At 51.4% G+C, this 20,585-nt stretch overlaps 1 protein-coding gene across 4 annotated transcripts in view; it reads left to right on the top strand.

The window, feature by feature from the left end:
• The window catches only part of Ano1 (anoctamin 1), a 95,044-nt gene extending 75,166 nt beyond the window's left edge, over nucleotides 1-19,878 (top strand). For all 4 annotated transcript variants that reach the window (XM_051145751.1, XM_051145749.1, XM_051145750.1 and 1 more), the window contains 5 exons: nucleotides 3,908-4,060; nucleotides 10,027-10,079; nucleotides 11,572-11,756; nucleotides 16,220-16,325; nucleotides 18,875-19,878. In XM_051145751.1, the coding sequence (XP_051001708.1) occupies nucleotides 3,908-4,060; nucleotides 10,027-10,079; nucleotides 11,572-11,756; nucleotides 16,220-16,325; nucleotides 18,875-19,141 (764 nt within the window). In that variant the 3' untranslated portion in view covers nucleotides 19,142-19,878. The remainder of the gene's footprint in view (nucleotides 1-3,907; nucleotides 4,061-10,026; nucleotides 10,080-11,571; nucleotides 11,757-16,219; nucleotides 16,326-18,874) is intronic.
• The last annotated feature ends 707 nt before the right edge of the window (nucleotides 19,879-20,585 follow it).

Below are 20,585 nucleotides of genomic sequence, written 5' to 3'. Positions count from 1 at the left end.
ATCTCTCCAGCCCCAGTAAAGCACTTTTTAAGCAATAGGTTCAATCCCTGAACTCACATTTAAAAAAACAAAAAACAAAACAAAACAAAAAAATATGTAGTGATATGTGCCTACAATCCCAGCATGAATGAAGAGACAAGAGGATCCCTGGAGCTCAGTTGCCAGGCAGCCTAGCCTAGCTTCCTTGGTGAGTACCACGCCAGTGAGAGATCAGGGCCCAAAACATGAAATAAAATGGGCCACACCTGAGGAATGACACAGGAAGCTGACCTCTGTCCTTTACATATACCTGTGCGCTTGCGTGCACGCACACACACACACACACACACACACACACACACACACCAGGCTACCAGGGTAGAGACAGAGAAGGGGCTGTGGGGCTGGCATGTGCATGACCTGACCCTCAGTGCCCCTCAGCCTTCCAGCAGTGTCAGGCATGACCTGACCCTCAGTGCCCCTCAGCCTTCCAGCAGTGTCAGGCAGGGGTAGGAGCAGGAGATCCCCAACCTAGGCTCTTGGCTCTCAGCTCTGTTCCCCTCTCAGGGCTGTAAACACACTGTCCTTTCCAACCTCATCTTCCAAAGGCCCAGGAAAGGCAACACACAATCACCTGCTGCACAGTGTGACACATAAGGCCAAGAAACAATCTCTTTCCCTCACCAGCAAGGCCAGCTCCATTGGAGGCCCCCAGTACTTGGGGTATCATAGACACATTCCTTTAGAGTCCTCTTTTGGGTCTGTGACTCCTCCCATTTTCCTGAGCACTATGGTACTTGACTCTACCTGGGATGCTGTGACCCCAGCATAAAGCTCATAGAGAAACCTGGGTAACCTCAGCAGCAGCAAGTGTCCGGGCATGCTGAGAAGTGGCCAAGGAGAGATGAGAAAGGCCAGCTGTGGCCTTGGGGCCTCCCAGGCTTTCTCCTCTCCATCCGGCCCCTATGCTCTGCTCACATTGGACCCCGCACTCTTCTGTAAGCATGCAGCTCAGGCCTGTCATGGGACCTTTGCCTTTACTGTAGCTTTGCTGGAATGTTCTCCCTCAAACTCCTACATGGGTCCTCTCTCTTCCTTCCTCCAGGACTCTGCTCTAAGTGTCCCCCAATAAAGGTTTCTCTGACCACAGTGGCTAAAAACGTTAGTCCTCCCCCAGGCCTAGGACCCAACTCATCCTCTGGCCCCATTTTAAATCCAGCTGACACATCAGTTGCTCTTCCCTCCTTATCTGTCTGTCTCACGGAAAGCTGAAGCCCTGTGGAGGGAAAACCTTTCATTCCCACTCTTTTTTATTTTAACCTGTTATAATTTATTCAGATTACATCATTCCCACTCTTGACTGTCATCCTCTGGCCCTAAAATGGACCCAAGTATACAGCAGATGCTCAGTGCATGTCCAAGTATACAGCAGATGCTCAGTGTATGTCCGAGTATGCAGCAGATGTTCAGAGCATGTCCGAGTATACAGCAGATGCTCAGTGCATGTCCGAGCATACAGCAGATGCTTAGTGCATGTCAGAGTATACAGCAGATGTTTAGTGCATGTCCAAGTATACAGCAGATGCTCAGAGCATGTCCAAGTGTACAGCAGGTGCTCAGAGCATGTCCAAGTGTACAGCAGATGCTCAGTGCATGTTCACTGACCGTATGGATGAGTGACCGCAATCAGGAAGACTGAAGCACAGGGAGCTTATTATGGACAAGGCTCAAGCCTGCCCTAGGTCCTGGCAGGGGAAGACCTGCTCTAGACGCTGCATTTCCCACAGTGCTGAAAAGCAAGGCAGGCTTGGTATGTGTCCCCAGCGCTCTTCGGCCTTGGCTTGGAGGGCAGTGATGAGCAGGTGACCTTCAGGATGCAGTACATTGACCAGGGCATTCTGGCCCCACAAACACCTCCCAACTGCCCTCATGGCTGGCAGGAATTATGCCACCCTGAGCTTCAGGAGAGCATGGGGTGGGGGCAAACAGAACTCCAGGCTCCTTTCTTCCCCTGTTCATCCCCAGAGTCAGGTCCCCCTGTCTCCAGAGTCAGGCCTCTGTCCTCTGAGGAGGCTCTAGGAGACCAGATACCACAGAGAAATACCCTGTAGCTGACTGAGGCGTGGTCATTTCTCTCAACTACTGAACTCTCACTTCCTCCGGCTACCACGATCTTCCAGGGCTTAGCAATAAGGAGATCTCAGGGACAGAGGTCTGTTATGTGTCTAGTAGCCCACTCCAGGCCACCACTAGGGTGCGTTCCTCACGTGGCTTTCTCTCTGTCACATCGGCTACCATATCCTCCTCCAGGGAATCTAAGGCTGGGCACAGGAGCACACAGATACAGATGGGAGGACGGCCCACACCAGCTTGAGCCCCAGAGTCTCTCCCACTTCCCCCCTGTTCTCTCTTTCTCATCTGCCTCAAGCTGGATTGAGGCAGTGACATCACTCAGAAGTGGAAAAACCAAGGCTGGGACTGTAGCTCCTTTGGTAGAGTGTAGCACACACCTTGCTTAGCAGGCACAAGGCCCTGGATTCAATCCCCAGCATAAACCATGCAGGCCTGAACTGTAATTCCAGCACCTGGGAAATGGGGGTAGGAGGATCAGAAGTTCGAGGCCAGGTTTGGCTGTGTAGTAAATTGGAGGCCCATGCACACAACCATGTCACACACTGGTCCTCCCTCTTCACCATAACTCCCCAGCACCTCCAGGCCTCTACAGAAGCAGCCTGCTCTGCTGCCCCACACTTCAAGGCCAATGAGAGGTCACCAAGACATCTGGGAGATGGTTCCCACAGCCTCCTGCCCTGCTCACCCTGGTAACAATAGCCACACTCAGCCTGCTGAGCACACGGTGACATTCTGCAGCTTCCTTGTTTACCCCCTGGCATGGAGCACCCTTGGACCAGGTCCTGCCATACAGCTCCTGGACCAGCTTTCTGACTCTCGTTCCTCTGGTGACCTTTTCCTGACCTGTTGCAACTCATGTTGACTGCAGCTTTTAGGGCCCGAAAAGCCCAGAGCTGTGAAGAGCAACATGAGGCCTGGAGGGAGATTCGGGCAGGGGGGGGGGGGGGACGGGCTAGGCCAGGCCATGAGCTCACTTTGATCTGAGCAGAGATGTCATAAACTCAGACCTGTGAGCCCCAAGCATGCCTGGGACTTGAGAGTCACACCAGGGTGAACATGACCAGAACACATTTATAGATGGGTGTAAAAGCTACACCGTGTAGAGCTGGGGAGATGTCTCGGCGTGTGAAGTGCTTTCTACACAAACGTGAAGGCATGAGTTCAGTCCCCAGACCCCTTGTAAAGAGCCAAGTGTGGAAGTGTGTGTGTAATCCTAGCAGGGAGGAAATGGAAACAGAAGGATCTCTGGGGTTCCCTGGGAAGTCAGCCTAACCTACTCTGAGTCCCAAGTCCCAGAGAGAGAGACTCTACTTTAAAAACGAACAAACACGGCGGGCGGCACCTGAGGACAGACATTCCACAATGTCTTCTTCAGGTCTCTACACACACACACACATCATGCAAACATGCACAGACACACATCAAACGAACGAACGAACAGGCCAGCCGTGATGGCACACTGCTGTAAGACCTGGGAAGCTGGGGCAGGAGGATTGCCACAAGTTCAAGGCCAGCCGTGTTGAATTGCAGATACTGTGACTTCTTCTGTCTTTGGTTTCCTGGGCCTGGACATTGACATTTCCCAAGATGGTAGTGGCTCTCTCCAGAGAGATCCTCATGAGCCTGCAGGCAGGTCCATGTAGGCGGATTCATGCAGGCAATTTCATGCAGGTGGGTCCATGCAGGTGGGTCCATGTAGGTGGGCTCCTTCCAGGCAGGGTACCAGACAGCCGTGGTCTGAGTCATGCTGGATGCAGGATGGTCCATAGCGCTGATGTGCCTGCTCTCCCTACAGTCATTCAGTTCGGCTTTGTCACCCTGTTTGTCGCATCCTTTCCTCTGGCTCCACTGTTCGCCCTGCTAAACAACATCATTGAGATCCGCCTGGATGCCAAAAAGTTTGTCACTGAGCTACGGAGGCCAGTAGCCATCAGAGCCAAAGACATTGGTAAGTGAGCTGGGAGACGGGCTCAGAGTGCATGGGCAGGGGACTGCTGCTCTTGATAAGCCAGTGGGACCCAAACCAGTGTTCCCTGTAAGGGCTTTCCCACCACCTTCCCAAGTGATGCAAGATCTTGAATGTGGCCCACTGGTCCCCCAACCTCCAAGATGTGTCAGCTACCAATGATGTGGCACTATTTGTCAGCTGTCTATTTGTCTCAGGTGTCCACTGATGTAGGTCTCTCAGGCATGTCCAATCTTTTGGTGTTGTGACATGACACCGTCGTCCACAAAGTTTGTGCTCCAGAACAGTACAACTGAGTTAATAAAAAAAAAAAAAAGAATCACATACAACCACATGCTCATGCACACTCATGCATACACACACACACACACACACACACACACACACACCCCACACACACACAAACCAAAATTCATGTTTTAAGTAAGTTTGTGATGGCTCTCCTGGAGTGCATCAGGCACACATGAGAGAATGATTTTCCTCTGTACTTATTCTCAATACCCCATCCTCCAACACTGGGGTGGCCCTAGAACACTGAGGATAGAATGTTAGCTGCTCACCAAGCACCCCCTGCTTCCTGTAGCACTACAGTACTCAGTGCTCATGGAAAACAGAGTTGTTGGGGCTGGAGAGAGTGTGCGGCAGGTAAGAGTACTGGCTAGTCTTGCAGATGCCTCAGCTTCCATTTTTAGCCCTCATATTGGGAGTCTCACAACCGTCTATAACTCCAGCTCCAGGGCATCCAATGCCTTCCTCTGGCCTGCAAGGGCACCTGCACACACACACACACACACACACACACACACACACACACACAAAACCTTAAAAAACGTTTTTTTTTTTTTTTTAAGAGAAAGGGTACCTCCTGTAGCTGAGGAAATATAGTCTTGTCATTGGATGACCTGCCCGTGACGTTCACGGCCTGGATGAAAGTCAGTGTGTGGCTGTGAACCCTGAGTCTCCTGGCCGTGTATTGTGCATGGAGAACAGAGGTATGGGGAGTGGGCTACATAGCACTGCAATAGTCCACAGCATCCAAAGAACATGCATCCCCCTGGGGGTGAGTGCTCCCTCGTAAGAGGCAGTTAAGGGTAGACCCTGAGCATATCCAGAAAGAGGAGAGGACACAGAAGATGGAGTCGACAGAGCTCCAGGTGCCATGCGTACCAGAGCCAGTAAGGATGGTGTCTTTACTCTAAAGTGAGACCTACTGTCCTTTAACCCACCTCTTTTTGAACAGTCTTAGTGAGAAAGTCACCTCTGTGCTGAAAACTTGTAATAAACAAAGACTGAATCACATGAAGGAAGCCATTGGTCACCTATCTATATAGATTATATTCCTTAATGATAGGGGATCTTTGGTTTGGGTTCTGTGGCCCAGACAGGAGTTTTCAAGAGCATTAAGGGTTTGCAAGACCATTCCCGGCCTCCTAGACATCCAGGCCATTCCGTGGGGAATCCTTGAGTAGTACCACCGGCCCCTGTGAGAACCCCCAGACTGCACCATCCACACCATATTCTCTCTGGCTTTTGTTAGTGACTCTGACAGGCTGGATGGCTCTTTGAGCCATCCCTTGTCTTCTGGTGGCATGGGCAGCCCCTGCCAGGGAATGCCACATCCTCCAGTCTTCCATCTACCTCTGAGAGAAAGGGGACTGGGTTTCTCTGTCCCCTTGTGATCTTTTACACCAAGCTGGATGGTCAAGTGCAGCAGCTGTGGTGACATCATCTGTTTGGTCTTCTAACCTACCTCCCCCATCTCTGCTGCAAGCCTGTAGAGACATGCACCCTGCCCCCTCCTCCAGCCTTTAGAGTGGCCTGGAAACATGGAAGCTGGGTGAGGAAGAGATTGGAGCCAGGGCTCATGTGTGAGACCCTCATGCTGAGACTGGACACTGTGGCCTCTTAATGCCACCTGGTACCCAGCAGGCAACCCAGACAATGGAAACAAATACCCAAGTGGGCCTCCCTGGATTCTACCCACATACTTAAAAGCACAGCAAGTCTCAGACAAACTGACCCTCCCAGGCCTCAGTGTCCCCTAACATTCCCCATTGTGGTCATCAGGTTAGCCATACCCAGGTATGGCCAGGCTGCTGGCCTCGGGACCTTCCAGGGGCTCTTGGCTCGCCACAGCTTTGGGAGCACAACTGTTCTCAGTGGAAGGGCAAATCCAGGCACTCTCCCCTTTGCTCTTCGAAACACAAAAGCCATTCCCTAGAGAGCTGATGTAGAAGCAGCCCTGGGCCACATCTGGGTCACTTCTGAGATGCAGGATGGGCACCCTATATCATCCTCTAAGACAAGCTCAGAGATGAGCCCAGTGCAAACTTCTCCTGGAACTTTCTTTCCACCTGCTGAGCCCTTGGAGGAAGCCTGGGAGAGGCTAGGTCCCCACTGTCTAGAAAACCAGAGCCCTCCATCTCCTAATGAACAGAGGGTCAACTTCGCAAACGCTGCACTGAATGCTGGAGGCCGAGAGAGAACTGGATTCTCTGAGGTAACTTTCAGAAGCTCTTTAGTTCACTGTTTCATGGCTGGAAAAGAAGAAAAGGACATGGTCACACTGTTCCCTGTTGGTTCCTCACAAATGACCCAGTGGAGTCCCCAGGGGATGTGTCACTGTTTGGTGAATTCTGCCTCAGGACAGAGCTTGCTACTATCCTTAGATGGTAACCTCTGAAAACCTAGAAACCCACCAGGTGACCAGGGTAGCGTGGGTGGCCTCCTAGCTTCTGCTATCCTCCCCACCCCCACGGGCTCCTGGTGTGTCCTCAGAGTCCTCGCTCCAGGCTCCTTGCTTTTTCCCAGGCCTCACGGATCAGCGGCTGCTTCCTGGTTCCTGCCTAGTTGATTGGAGGCGTGACTTGCCTTTCACATGCTTGTTTGTGGCCTTCTGAGCTGTAACCTTTTGCTCAAAGGGGCTTTTGTCTTCCTCCTCTGATCCGTGCAGAGCCTCTGAGGCCAACGTTCCCAGGGGACAGGAGACCCAGTGGCGCCAGTGTCCTGCACCCCCACAGACCCTGGATAGTGGCAGCTGTGCTCCCAACTGCAGGAGCCTTTATCACATGACCTCTTAGGTGGAATTCTCTGTTGGAGGGACCAACACAATGTGTGTAGGGGACCCCAGAATCTAGGTCTTCTTCAGACAGTAATGACTCGCTGTGCTATTCTGCATGCAGTGAGGAGCTCTAGCTTCTGGTCTCAGCGCTGAGGTGAGTGGGTGCCATGCTCTCATGGAGCACCTGGCCTGCCCAGCACGCCTCCTTGTCAAGTTAGTGGAAATGAGGTTTAGAGCCCACTGGAATGGTAGAGAAGGAGGAGAAGGAGAAGGAGAAAAGGATCTATGTGTGATAGCACACACCGGTAACCCCAGCACTCAGGCGGTGGAAGCAAGAGGATCAGAAGTTCAAGGTCATCCTGGGATCCTCATCTCAAGGTCAAGCCTGGGCTACGTGAGATCCTGTCTCCAAAAATAATAAATAAAGTAAAAATAGGCTTTAGCCAGTCATTCTGCCACATGCTTTTGATTCCAACAGGAAACAGAGGCAGGTGGATCTCTGTGAGTTCCGGGCCAGCTAAGGCCACACAGTGAGACCCTGTTTAAAACAACCAAATAATGAGAAGGGAGGGGAGGAACTTTCCCTTCACATTCTAACTGGAATTCTGAGATTGAAGTACATTGCAAAATTATCAGTCACCCAGCAATTCTATTCCTGGTTTATACCCTGGAAAAACAGAAAACAAATGTTGAAATAAAAAAGCCAGGAGGATCGCTAGTGAGATGGTCAGCCTGGGCTACATAGTGAGTTCCAGACCAGAATCTTGGCTATGGAGTATGACCCTATGGATAAGATGAAGTAAGTTGAGGCCACCCTGAACTGTATCTTTGCTTGGCTAGGGCTTTGGCCTCGGTAGAATACTTGCCTGCCCTGCACAAAGGCCTGGGTTAGGTTCCCTGCATCTCATAACACAGACATGACATCACATGCCAAGCGTAGTCCTAGCACTTGGGAGGCGAAAGCAGGAAGATCAGGAGTGCAAAACTGTCTTTGGCTCACGGTGAATTTGAAGTTAGCCTGGGCCGCATGAGACCCTGTTTCAAAAAAAGAAATAGAGGAAGGAAGGAAGGAAGGAAGGAAGGAAGGAAGGAAGGAAGGAAGGAAGGAAAGAAAATAAAGCAAAGAGCTAAAGCAGTAAGAAGTGTCTGCTGGCTCCAAGAGGTGGCATCAAGGACTCCCCTGAGTGTGGGGAACAGGTATGGTCAGCTGACCTGCAGGGAGTGTGGGTATCAGCCACAGCATCACTGTAGGAAGCCTGCCTTACAGGAGCAGGTTCTGCCTGCCACTGTGGTTCAGGAGATGGAACTCTGGTCACCAAGACTGAGCAAAAGGAGCTCTTACCTGTGGGACCATCTCAGTAGCCCAAGGGTTTCCAAGAGTCTGTAGCCCGCAGGCCTGCCTCTTTGTGGCCTCTGCCTTTTCCTCTCTGAAAAGGCTTTGCGAACTCCTGCAGCCAGTCACCAAACAGCTAATGGGTAAATGCCATAGGGCTCAGGAAACACAGGGGTGTCTAAGCCACAGCCTGCTCTGAGTCTACAGAAGAGTTCTTAGCTCTGGGGGATGGGCGGGTGGGGGGGGTGCAAATGACGCAAGAGGACATGCATGAAGCGCTCCCACCTGTGACTGAAATATGTTTGCGATGACCTAACAAGGATACCCTCCCCTTTTAGGGAGGGAGGCTGGCTCCCTTATGCCTCTGGGATTTTCAGCATACAGGATCTATCTGCTTGCCTACCACTTCTGCTAGCAGGAAGTTAGAACCACCAAGATAGGAAGCACCAGGTGGATGTGTGTGAACACCTCGTCTCCGAAGAAGGCTGTCCAGGAGGCAGGGGTGTGGGGTGGCTCTTTTCTAGACTTCCCAGCTGTTGGCTACGCATGGATGTTGCTGATGTGATGGAGATTGTTTTGAGCTGGAATCGTCTCTGGCTGGGGCAGGAGGACAGACCTAACACGTGCACACTGCTATAGCCATGGCTGCTAGGATGCCCAGGGCCGGACACCTGCTAGCCTCCTGGGCCACCAGTGTGAAACTCAAAACTGAGATCTTGGAAGGTGTCCCACTGCTCCTCCATAGAGAGGACAGCATGCAGCACTGGGCCATACACGACACCTGAAACAAAGCACCTGCCATGCTTTCCCCAAGGTGACTTCTGAGAAGAGCTGTCACACAGACCTGGCCCAGGGCTGCGAGCCAAATACCAACGGGACACTCTCTTGGCCTGATAGAAAACAGTTCAGGACAGGACCCCTGGGCACACAGCCAGCCCCACGGGTGAAGCTGGCAATAGGACATGCAGGCTATAGGGCTCTCTACAGGAGTCTCAGCCTGGAGGCCCTAACCATTACCTCACCTCCTTCCTGGACCTTGTTCCTTCTCTTTTCCAGTGGAAGATGGCTGAGGAGCAGGGTCCCACCACAGTGGGTATAGGTCTTCTGCCCATTTGGGATCATAGTAGTGGAAGTGAGGTCAGATCTAAGCATTGTAATTGGCTGAACGCTTCTGAGCATCACCCCCAAGGCAAGATCCCAGCCTCACAAGTCAGGATGCCCTAGCCCCAGATGTTCAAGCACTGGGGTTGAGGCCAGGTTACTAGCTGTAGGAAAGGGATCTTCCTGCGCTAAGCACCTATAGACAGATTCACAGGGAAGGTCGGGGCCACTAAAGACCAAAGTGTCTAAGCCTTGGTACTCATAGATAGCCCATAAGGTGCCAAAGCAACACAGTGCAGCCAGGGACACTGGCATTCTCTGGGCTCCTTCTGTGTCTTCCCCAGTACTGCTGAAGGTGGCTCTTTAACTGCCCCAGTGCCTCTAAGATTGGGCCCACCGGGCACCACAAAGCAAAGTCCTAACCACAGGAGCTCTTGTCTGCTTCTCCCCTAGGCATCTGGTACAACATTCTCAGAGGCGTCGGGAAGCTGGCTGTCATCATTAATGTAAGTGAAGGGAGTGGGAATCCTGGCTGGGCAGTGAGGCCACCCAGGCTGTTGGGATGTCGCTTGTTAGAAACTTCCCTTGAAGACTAGGGCTGTGCTTATCTACCGTGTGTGGCTCGGTAGGCAGCACATACGAGGCCCGAGTTTCAGCCCCAGCATTGAATAAATCAGTGGAGTACACCTGTTCTTCCAGTACTTGGGGTTGGTGGGAGGGGGGAGGATTTGAAGTTCAAGGTCATCCTCAGCCTCAGAGAGAGTTCAAGGCCAGCCTGGGATATATAAAACCTTGTCTCTAAACAAACAAAAATTCTGTTCAGAACATAGCTGAAAAGGGAGAGGCGAGCTAGCACCCCTGTTTCTCGCAAGCCCAGCACCATACTCCCAGCTTCCTTCTCAGCCTCCCATGTCTTCTCAGCTCATGGTATGGCCCCTACTAGCCTTTCTTAGCCTCAAGACAGGAGTAGCATAGCTCTTGGCCCCTGGGGTCCCCACAGGCTCCATATTGTTACAGCAAAGCCCAAGGCTGGCTCCGAATCACGAAAACCACGTGTGGACCTGCAGCATCCACAGCAGTGTTCCTATAACCTTCTGCCTCTTTACCCACTGACCGAGCCCCCATATGCAGACCCCGTGCACGTGGGAAGCAGGAGTGGCTCCCAGAACAGCACCAGGTGCAGAGTGACCAATGCAGGGACACCTGGAATCTGGTCCTCACCAGGCATCGGGGTCATAGGCAAGCTACTAAGAGCCTCCAAACTCCACACTGTGCTTCCCTCCTGCCAAGTCCCCTCTTTTCCACACAAGGCCTTAAAGCCCCTTCTTAAAGGGACTGGGACAGGCTGAAACACAGCTGAAGATCTATGCCTCAGCCTGGAGGAGCAACAATAGAGTCCAGAATGAGGGGGCCCCAGAGTGTAGCCCGGGTGAAACCAGGCCGCACATCAGGCATGTTATGAGGACACCAGCAACAATGTTAGGAGCTCCCAGAGTATTCTAAACCTTCTGTGTTCTTGCCATTACCGTGAACGCTGGTGGTGGAGGTGTGGCCTGGCAAGTCCCATGGTGCAGCTAGCTAAGGCACAGAGAAGGCAAGTGACATACAAGGCCATAAAGCCATCAGAGGCTACTGGGCTTCAGGTCCCTGCATGAAGTCACTGTAGAGACAATTCTGTCATAGAGGTAGGCAAAAACTTTACAGCTTGAAGATTCCTTCTTTGGGCTCTTGAATTTCTCCAGCAAACCCAGGAGGTGAGTCTGTGCTCAATGGGCACAAGCAACCTGTTGAATAAGAGCAGAAGGGTGGCACAGAGAGCTTGGGACCCCAACCAGAGCCATACAGCTTGTGAAAGGCAGCCCACCGTCCCTGCTGTCCCTACTTAAGGACCAATGCCATAGCCATTCAGGCTCCTGCAAGCTACATCCTCACTGGTCACCCATGCGGCTGCCCTGCCCCACCCCGGATGCACACTCACCCCATCTCCCACCCCCGCAGGCCTTTGTGATCTCCTTCACGTCAGACTTCATCCCTCGCCTGGTGTACCTCTACATGTACAGTCAGAACGGGACCATGCATGGCTTCGTCAACCACACGCTCTCCTCCTTCAACGTCAGTGACTTCCAGAATGGCACGGCTCCCAATGACCCACTGGACCTGGGCTACGAGGTTCAGATCTGCAGGTACTGCCTTCATGTCTCTCTCTGAAGAGGGCTCCTTGCAGAGGCTGCTGGGAAGGGCTAAGGAGGAGCCAGGCTTCTTCAGGGGTAGGACTCAGGGAGTAGTTGCGTGCAGTTCGTAAAATGACTGCAGGGGTGGCACATGCCTGTCACCCCACACTCAGAGCCTGAGGTAAGGGTATTGTTGTGAGTTTGAGGCCAACCTGGACTATACAACCTGAAACCATGTCTCAAATGTAGTATACTGGGAAGTGGAAACAAAAGTTCAGAAGTTCAAGGCCATCCTTAGCTAAATATTGAGATTGAGGCCAACCTGTGCTATATCAGGTCTTGTCTCAAACAAACAAACAAACAAACAAACAACAAACAAACAAAGCCATGGACTGGAGAGATGGCTTAGGAGTTAATGGCACTTATTCTTGCAGAGGACCTGTGTTCAATTCCCAGAACCTGCAAAGTGGTTCATAACTATCTATAACTCCACCAATTAGGGATCTGAAGCCTCTTCTGGCCTCCATGGGCACTAGGCATGCATGTGGTGCACCAAATACATGTCTGCAGGCAAAACATGCAAGTACATAAAATAAGTAAAAATGGTTTTGGTTTTGGTTTTTACTTCTTTTGAAACGGAGTCTCTCACTGTGTAGCTCTGGCTGGCCTGGAACTCACTATGTAGACCAGGTGGCCCGAAACTCACAGAGATCCTCTCACTTCTAAGTCCCAGATCTAAGTCCAGACTGCGGGACTTAAAGCGGCACGGCTGGTATTAAAGGGGCACACTGCCCAGCTGAGGCCCTGTCTTTATTTATTTTTTTTTTTTAAGATTTATTTATTTATTTATGTATACAGCATTCTGCCAGCAGGCCAGAAGAAATGGTTGTGAGCCACCATGTGGTTGCTGGGAATTGAACTCATGACCTTTGGAAGAGCAGTCAATGCTCTTAACCTCTGAGCCATCTCTCCAGCCCCCAGGCCCTGTGTTTATTAATAAATAAACACAATATGGTAGACTGGCAGGAAGGGGCAGAGAGCTTTTCACTGTTCCTGGAGCTCTGGTTTTGCATAGGATCTGTTCCCAAGAAGCCAACATGATACCTTAGCTCATGCCCCCACATAAATGTGGGTTATCCCTGAAGATTTCCATGTGGGAAGCTCCTCCTCAGCATGGCAGAGGAGAGGTACCTCTTAGAGGTGGGGCCTGGAGCCAGGTGGTGGTGGTGGTGGTGGTTGTGGTGGTGGCTCTCAGAGGCAAGTAGATCTCCATGAGTTCAAGGCCAGCCTGGTCTACCAAATGAGTTCCAGAACATCCAGGGCCACATAGAGAAACACTATCTCAAAAAATAAAACAAACAAACAAAAAAAGAGGGGCCTGACACTGTTATTCCAATACTGAGGAGATGAAAGCAGGAGGATCAGGAGTTCAAGGCTATAATATTGAGTTTGAGGCACCTACGCAAATGAGACCCTATCTCAAATAAGTAAATAAATAAATTTATATATTTATAAATGTATTATATATTATATCATATTTATACATGAATAAATAAGTTATAAATAATGCTTATTTACTTATTTATTCAGGTGGCTTCACCCTGCTACAAGGAAAAAAAGAAGGGAAAGGACAGGAAATACCATTTCTATGTGTTTTGTGCTGGGGCATGGAGCTTGCAGCTATCCTGGGACCCTGTTCAGAGGGGAGAGAGAGAGAGACAGAAACAGAGACAGACAGAGACAAAGAGAAGAGGTGGAGGGTAGAAGGGCAAGTTTTGAAAGGAGACGGCCCAGCATGATTTCCATGTATGAAAGCTCTCTCCGTACACAGCCCTGGACAGAAATCCTCCAGCCCAGGGAACTCTCCCAATTTGAAAATCCAAGTCACTTCAGAGGATGTTGCTTCCCCCAGTACCCCCTGCCCAACATCTCTGCAGAGTATCTACCCGCATTTGCCCCAGGGTATCAGAGTACCCAATCTGGAGAGAAAGGCTCAGCGCCCCCTCCCCTATCCCCCCTTCCATTAACCAAGGAAAGGTCCACGTTCTGGAATGGATTTCCTCTGGTTGTTGGTCCCTTTTGCCCCCTGGAGAGTCAAGATTTTGTTCGTGGAGCTGTGGGTTGGTTGGGGCCCTATGTGTGCACCAGCAGCGGTGCTGGTCACACCTGAGGAAAGCAATGATGGGGGGGGGGCTCCTGCATTGGGGAGAAGAGGGGCCGATGATCTGCCACTCTGTGGTGTTAAGGTACACCTCAAAATCCAACCTCACATTGCGCAGCCAGACTGCAGACACCGCAATGTTGAAAGCACCCTCCCTCTGGGAACCATCAGGCACCACAGAGTTCAGAGAAAGTCAGTAAGTAAAAACAGAAACTCCTGGCCAAGTGGTGACTATGCTGAGGGTGAGATGTACCGATGGCAGGGAGGACATAGCTGGAGGATCCCAAGCCAAGCCAGGGAAGCAGACCTCCAAGAAGACAAGGTCAAAGCCCCATGATCCTGATGCTTTAGCCCTGTGAGAACAGAGGCCCTGGTCCCCAACTCCAGTTCCAGCCAGATTTCCCACCATCAGAACCACAATCTTGTACCTTGGCCACTTGAGCTCCCCGTGTACACCAGACGCACCCACCACAGCCACCTCCTAACCCTGGAGCCCAGGCCAGTCCAGACTGTGGCAGAAGCAGTAGCTAAGAGCTGGGGTCCCTGCAGGCCCCTGTTTATTTCTACACTAAAGCAGGCATGGCCTAGGTCAGCCCCATCTGCCCTGAGAGACCACACTCTCTCTTCTCCCTGTGGGAGCTGGAGGAGGGCTGATTAATAAAGCTAAGTAAGTGAAGAAAGCAAACCACCTAGAGATCAGCATGGCTAGTGGGAGATGGTAAGATTCATAGAGTGGACTCTCAGGGATGCATAGGAGATTTCCAGGGGTACCAAGGTTTTGATGGAAAAGGAGGAACAGCCACTTGTGGTAACACTGGGAACACAGGCTGATTGTTCCTGGTAGAGTGACTGTGTAACTTCTGCTCAGCACCTGCCTCTGTCCCCAGCCAGCGCCATCTGTTTGACACAGGCCCTAGAGACTCCTGCCCAACTCCCTCCCTGAACAGAAGGCCCCATCTGCTGTGTTCTCACCTAAGTGTCCTCTGGGATAGAGTTGGGCACTCAGTAGCTGCTGACAAATGCTTAGGACATAAACAAGTGAGGGAATGCTCAGCTGAGGCCTAGAGAAGCCAAGCAAGCGATCAAGGACACACAGTAAGTCTATGGTAAATGCGAACTAAACATCAGGACTGTGCTTCTGAAGGGGCCCAGGGCCTCCTCCTGATGTCCCCTCTCTGGGCTTCAGGCATTCCTGACCAGCCTGGGACATACCACCTGCTCTAGAGACCCTGTCCCTGATGTTGGGAATTGTATTATATTAGTTATGTACCTCACCACTGTGACAAAACCCCTGACAAAAATCAACCTAAGGAGCCAAAGGTCAAGTGTGCCTCACAGTTTGAAGGTACAAGTCCATCCTGAGGGAAATGAAGGCAGCAGGAGCGTGGGGCAGCTGGTCACGTTGCATCCCCAGTCAGGAAGCAGAGAGACACAAACACTGGTGCTCAGCTTGCTTTTTCCTTTGTATTCGGCGCAGGGCCCCAGCCCATGTGAGGGCCCCGCCGACACTCACAGTGGGTCTTCCCACCTCAGTTAACCCTCTTTGGAAACACCTTCCCAGAGGTCCAGGGTGATTCTATTAAAGTTTTTCAAGGGGCAGGGGTGCGTGCTCGAATGTACCACGGTGCACATGTGGAGGGCAGAGGGCAAATTCCAAGACTCGGTTCTCTCTTGTTACCGTGTGGGTCCCAGGAATCAAACCCAGATAGTCAAGCTTGGTGCCATGACCTTTACCCGGTGAACCATCCCCCAGCCCTCCATGCTGAGGCTAAATCTAGTCAAGTAGGCAGCGAAGATCAACTATGTGGGCCGGGAGGTTAAGAGCACTGGCCGCTCTTCCCGAGGACCCACGTTCAGATTCCATGACCCACATCTAGCCCCTCACACCACCTGGAACACCAACTCCAGGGTGACCTGCCACTCCCTTCTAGCCTCTGGGGACACCAAATGCACGTTCTCAGACACACAGACACACATAATTAAATTTAGGAGAAGAAAATTAGCCATCCTCTCTTAACGTCATACCAAACGCATCTCTTTAAATCGGGTTGTCCCACCCCTGGCCCTAAAGGCTCAAAGTTCATTTCATAACACACACTGAATCTAGTCTGTCCCCAAAGATCCTCAGAGTTGCAACACTTCTAACACTGTTCAAAGTTCCTGGTGTGTCTGTCTTATGGCAAGACTCTGGGCCCTGACCACCCCATCCAGCACAGAGAGAATTTCTAGGCAAAGAGCAGGCTTCAAGCCTGAAGCTTCTCGCCAGGGCCCAAGCTCCACTTGACCCGCCCTTGACTCCCCATACCCTTTGCAGGTACAAAGATTACCGTGAGCCCCCATGGTCAGAACACAAGTACGACATTTCCAAAGACTTCTGGGCTGTCCTGGCCGCCCGGCTGGCATTTGTCATTGTCTTCCAGGTATGTGTGTGTTGCGGATGACTGTCTTCAGATAGCAGAGGGACGGCACTTGGGAAGTATAGACAGGGAGGGCATGGGGAGCTGATAGTGGCAGGAGGCGGGGACCTTGAGACATCTTTGGGGACTCTGAGGAGGACACTGACTGATCTGAACCTGAGCAGTGACCACAGAGAATGTCGTGGAACAGGCAAAAACAGGGTGAGCTGGTGAGAGCCATAAGATCCATTGAGCAGACATGCAGGAAGGAGAAGCCAGTCTCTGTTCCCACTTGTCTCTCTCTGGGTCTCTGTACCAGGGCCAGGGCAAGTTCAGACTGGAGGCAGCCGGCAGCAGTATCTTTGGTGAACTGAACTACAAACACACACACACACACACACACACACACACACACACACACACACACACACACACACACACACACACTACTGAAGGGCCAGAGAGGAGTTAGTGGGGGCCATGCTGCCCGGGCCATGTCCCAGCCAGGATCAATGCCAGCAAGACAGCCAACCGAGCACTCAGAGCAGGGAAAGCCTAACACTAGGTCCTCCGGGCTGTGCTCCTCACATGCCCTCACCGGGCACTCTTTCCTCCATCAGCTTTCCACTGCAGTGGGTACAGAAGGCATTGGGCTAGGACTGGGGCAATGTCCTAGTTTTCTTTTCTGTTGCTGTGATAAATACCATGACCAAAACCAACTTGGGGAGAAGTTTGTTACACTTCATCCCTGAGGGAAGTCAGGGCAGGAACCTGGAGGCAGGAGCTGATGCAGAGGCCATGGGGGGCTGCTGCTTACTGGCTTGCTTCCCATGTTTTGCTGGGCTTGGTTTTTCTACAACCTAGGACCACCTGCTCAGGGATGGCTCCTCCCACAGTGGGCTGGGCCCTTTCACATCTCCCACTCTCTGACAAGAAAATGCCTCATATGAAAAGATGACTCAGCCGTTAAGAGCACTAGCTGTTCTTCCACGGGACCTGGGTTTGATTCCCAGCAACCATCTGGAAGCTTACAACCATCTATAACGCCAGGCTTAGGGGATCCTCTTCTGGCTGCCCTGAGCATCATGTTACACAGGCATGTTACACAGACAAGTTGCACAGACATACAATCAAGAACAACGCTTAAATACATTAGATAAAATAATTTTTAAAAGTTTTTTCAAAGGCTGGCAGATCACTGTGAATTCAAGACCACCCTGGTCTACAGATTGAGTCTAGGACAGCCAAGGCTATACAGAGAAACCCTGTATCACAAAAAAAAAAAAAATTTTTTTTGTTTTTTACAAAAAAAGAAAATGTCCCCCAGGCTTGCCTACAGGCCAATCTGATGGAGATATTTTCCTCAATTGAGGTTCCTTCTTACCAGATGACTGTAGCATTTTTTTTTTAATTGACTGAAAACTACCTAACACAAATAAGGGCTACTGAGGGCAGTGGCTCTCAACCTTCCTGGTGCTGTGACTCTTCAATATAGTTTCTCATGTTCTGGTGACCCCCAACCATAAAATTATTCCATTGCTACTTGGTAACTGTAATTTTGCTATGTTATGAATTATAATGTGAATGTCTGATCTACAAGATATCTGATATGTGACCCCCAATGGGGTTGTGACCCTGCTGCTCTAGGGTAAGGGGTGGTGAGCAGGGTTTCCACTGAGGACAGCTCTGCCCATCTCAGCGGGCACACACTGCCCCAGCCACGGAACATAACAGGCCTTGATCCTCTTACATGGCTGGTCACTAACTCCTGGCAGGCTGGGACCAGGGAGGCGAGAGGGCAGAGGGCTCCTAGCTGTGCCATGCTGTCGTCATTCAAACTGAGAGCACAGCGAGGAGAGTCACATTTGAACAAAGGCAAATCACCCATGCTCAGGTGCCAACACATGCGCCTCAAAGGCATTCAATGAACAAGAATTTTGGTCTTACTCTCCAACTTACCTTTGTCTTGTCCCTGAAACATCTCCATTGGGATGTCCAGCACCATGGGACCTAGCAGGCCTCAGGCTTTACCAGCCCTCGGCTCTCTCCTGGCACTGCAGGCCGTTTCTTGCAGCCTTGCAGCCTTGGTGGTCATGGCTCTTTGGTAGCCCGGGCAGTTGGTCACTTCTGAAGACCCTAGCAAAGAATCAGTCTCTCAGAGCATTTTCTTGACAACTCAGTACAGACTGCTCAAGAAAGCCAACCTGGGACAGTGGAGGACAAGACCCTGCTCCATTCCCAGATCCCCACCCCCCCCCAAAAAAAACCCAGGTCCCATTTATACCGTCTGGGAAGCTGAGGCTCAGAAGAATGAAGGCATGCGCAGGGACAGAGAGTGAAGGGGCAGGCTTTGCCACACGGAGCAGATAGACAGGAGGTGGGGCACACAGGTAGGGATGTGCAAATGGGGTGCGCAGGTGGGATGCATAGGTGGACACATGCAGGTGGGATGCACGGGTGCCTAGGTGGGAATACACTTCAAATGGGCTGGGCAGGTGCTGTGGACACTAGGCAGAGGCTGGGGTGTTCCCCAGGCCCCTCCGGCCCCATCCCCATCACTGTTCTCCCTGCAGAACCTGGTGATGTTCATGAGTGACTTTGTGGACTGGGTGATCCCCGACATCCCCAAAGACATCAGCCAGCAGATCCACAAGGAGAAGGTTCTCATGGTGGAGCTGTTCATGCGTGAGGAGCAGGGCAAGCAGCAGCTACTGGACACGTGGATGGAGAAGGAGAAGCCGAGGGACATGCCTTGTAACAACCACAGCCCCACCACCCACCCAGAGGCAGGTGACGACAGCCCTGTCCCCAGCTACGAGTACCATGGGGGCGCGCTGTAGCCATGATGGCAGGCCAGCAGGCCAGCAGGCTTCTGACCATTACCAGGTGACCACTTGGTTTCCTCCAGAGCCAGCACTTTTAGCCCTACTAGGGCCTGTGGCTCTTGTGCCGTCTGCACTCATGGAGGGCCACTCCGATGTGACAATGGTCTTTTCTTCTTTCTGTTTCTTCTCATTTTTGCACAAGGCCATTATGCAGGGACGGTTTTTTGTTTTGTTTTGTTTTTTATCTTTAGTATTCAATGCCAAGGATGGTTGGTGACGGGGATGAACGGAGCAAGTGCTGTTCCACAGATCCATGGCGGGGGACATAGAGGTGCCCCCCAGCCCCTGCAGTGGTAAGGGGCCAAGGCCCTGAGTCAGCATCCTTAGTCTGAAGGATACCTTGAGATAGGTGCAGAGTGGTGTCCAGGAACCTGGGGACATTTTGCAGAAGGACGAACAACTTAGACACGGGTTCCCAAAGATGTCACCTGCTCTAGTTGGACAAGGTGGATGACGCCACTGTCTTTTCTTCTGGGAGCTCAGAAGTTCAGACCCAAAGTCAGAAGCAGAAGGTGCCTGGCTACCAGAACAGCACACACATGGTGGCGGCTTATTGTGCTCCAGTAACTGGGAGGTACAGGAGTCCCCAGTTGACCAGCGCCCTCAGCATCCCTGGCAGACTCCACACCAGCCACTTGAGGGCCCCTCACACTTAGCTGACATCCTCCTTGTGTGGCAAGCTGAGGTGACAGTCAGGGCATCTCTTAAAAGGCTGAAGGGCCTTACAAAGCCCCAGGGCCTCCATGGGTTCATTTGTCGCTTTTTAGAACATCTATTGGTTTTTGTCTAAAAATCAATAATGTGGTGTATTTGAGGGATTTTCTTTCTGTAGCTCAAGGTGGAAGGAGTTTATTTCATTAGTTAACCAAATACTGAGAGGAAATTAAAATATCATTACTACCAAAGATTTTTCTCAATAAAGGCTTCTATTTTGGTAACACGCCTATATTTTCACTCACGGGGATATGAGATCCTCGGCACTTAACTGTTGTAATAGCTTCTCTGACACAAGCCTCGTGGGCCAGCTCCATTTGGTGTGCTAGCCAGCTGTGCGCGGTCTCTCAGCACTGCTGCCTGAAGTGTCCCGCCTACACTGGAAGAGGCAACTCCCTGCACTCACCTCAGAGCAAGGTGGGTGGTCCTGGAGCTGGGCTCCGAGTCACGGGCTTCAAAGGTTTTTACTGTTTGCTAAAATCATGAGACCTGATGCTTCTGTTTTCTCTTGTGCAGTGAGGTGGTTTCCAGTGATGTTTTGTATATAGCTACCGTATCCAAAATTAGGTAATTACCGAAAATTCTTTTACAGAAACCGTTTTTTAAAAAAGAACAAGACTGAATGTATACACCCACCCACAGGAGACTGTGGCTGAGCGTTTGTCAAAATAAATTTGAATACACA

The sequence above is a fragment of the Acomys russatus genome, chromosome 5 (genome assembly GCF_903995435.1).
Source record: "Acomys russatus chromosome 5, mAcoRus1.1, whole genome shotgun sequence".
Classification (NCBI taxonomy): Eukaryota; Metazoa; Chordata; class Mammalia; order Rodentia; family Muridae; genus Acomys; species Acomys russatus.
This window is presented reverse-complemented; position numbering and strand designations above follow the sequence as displayed.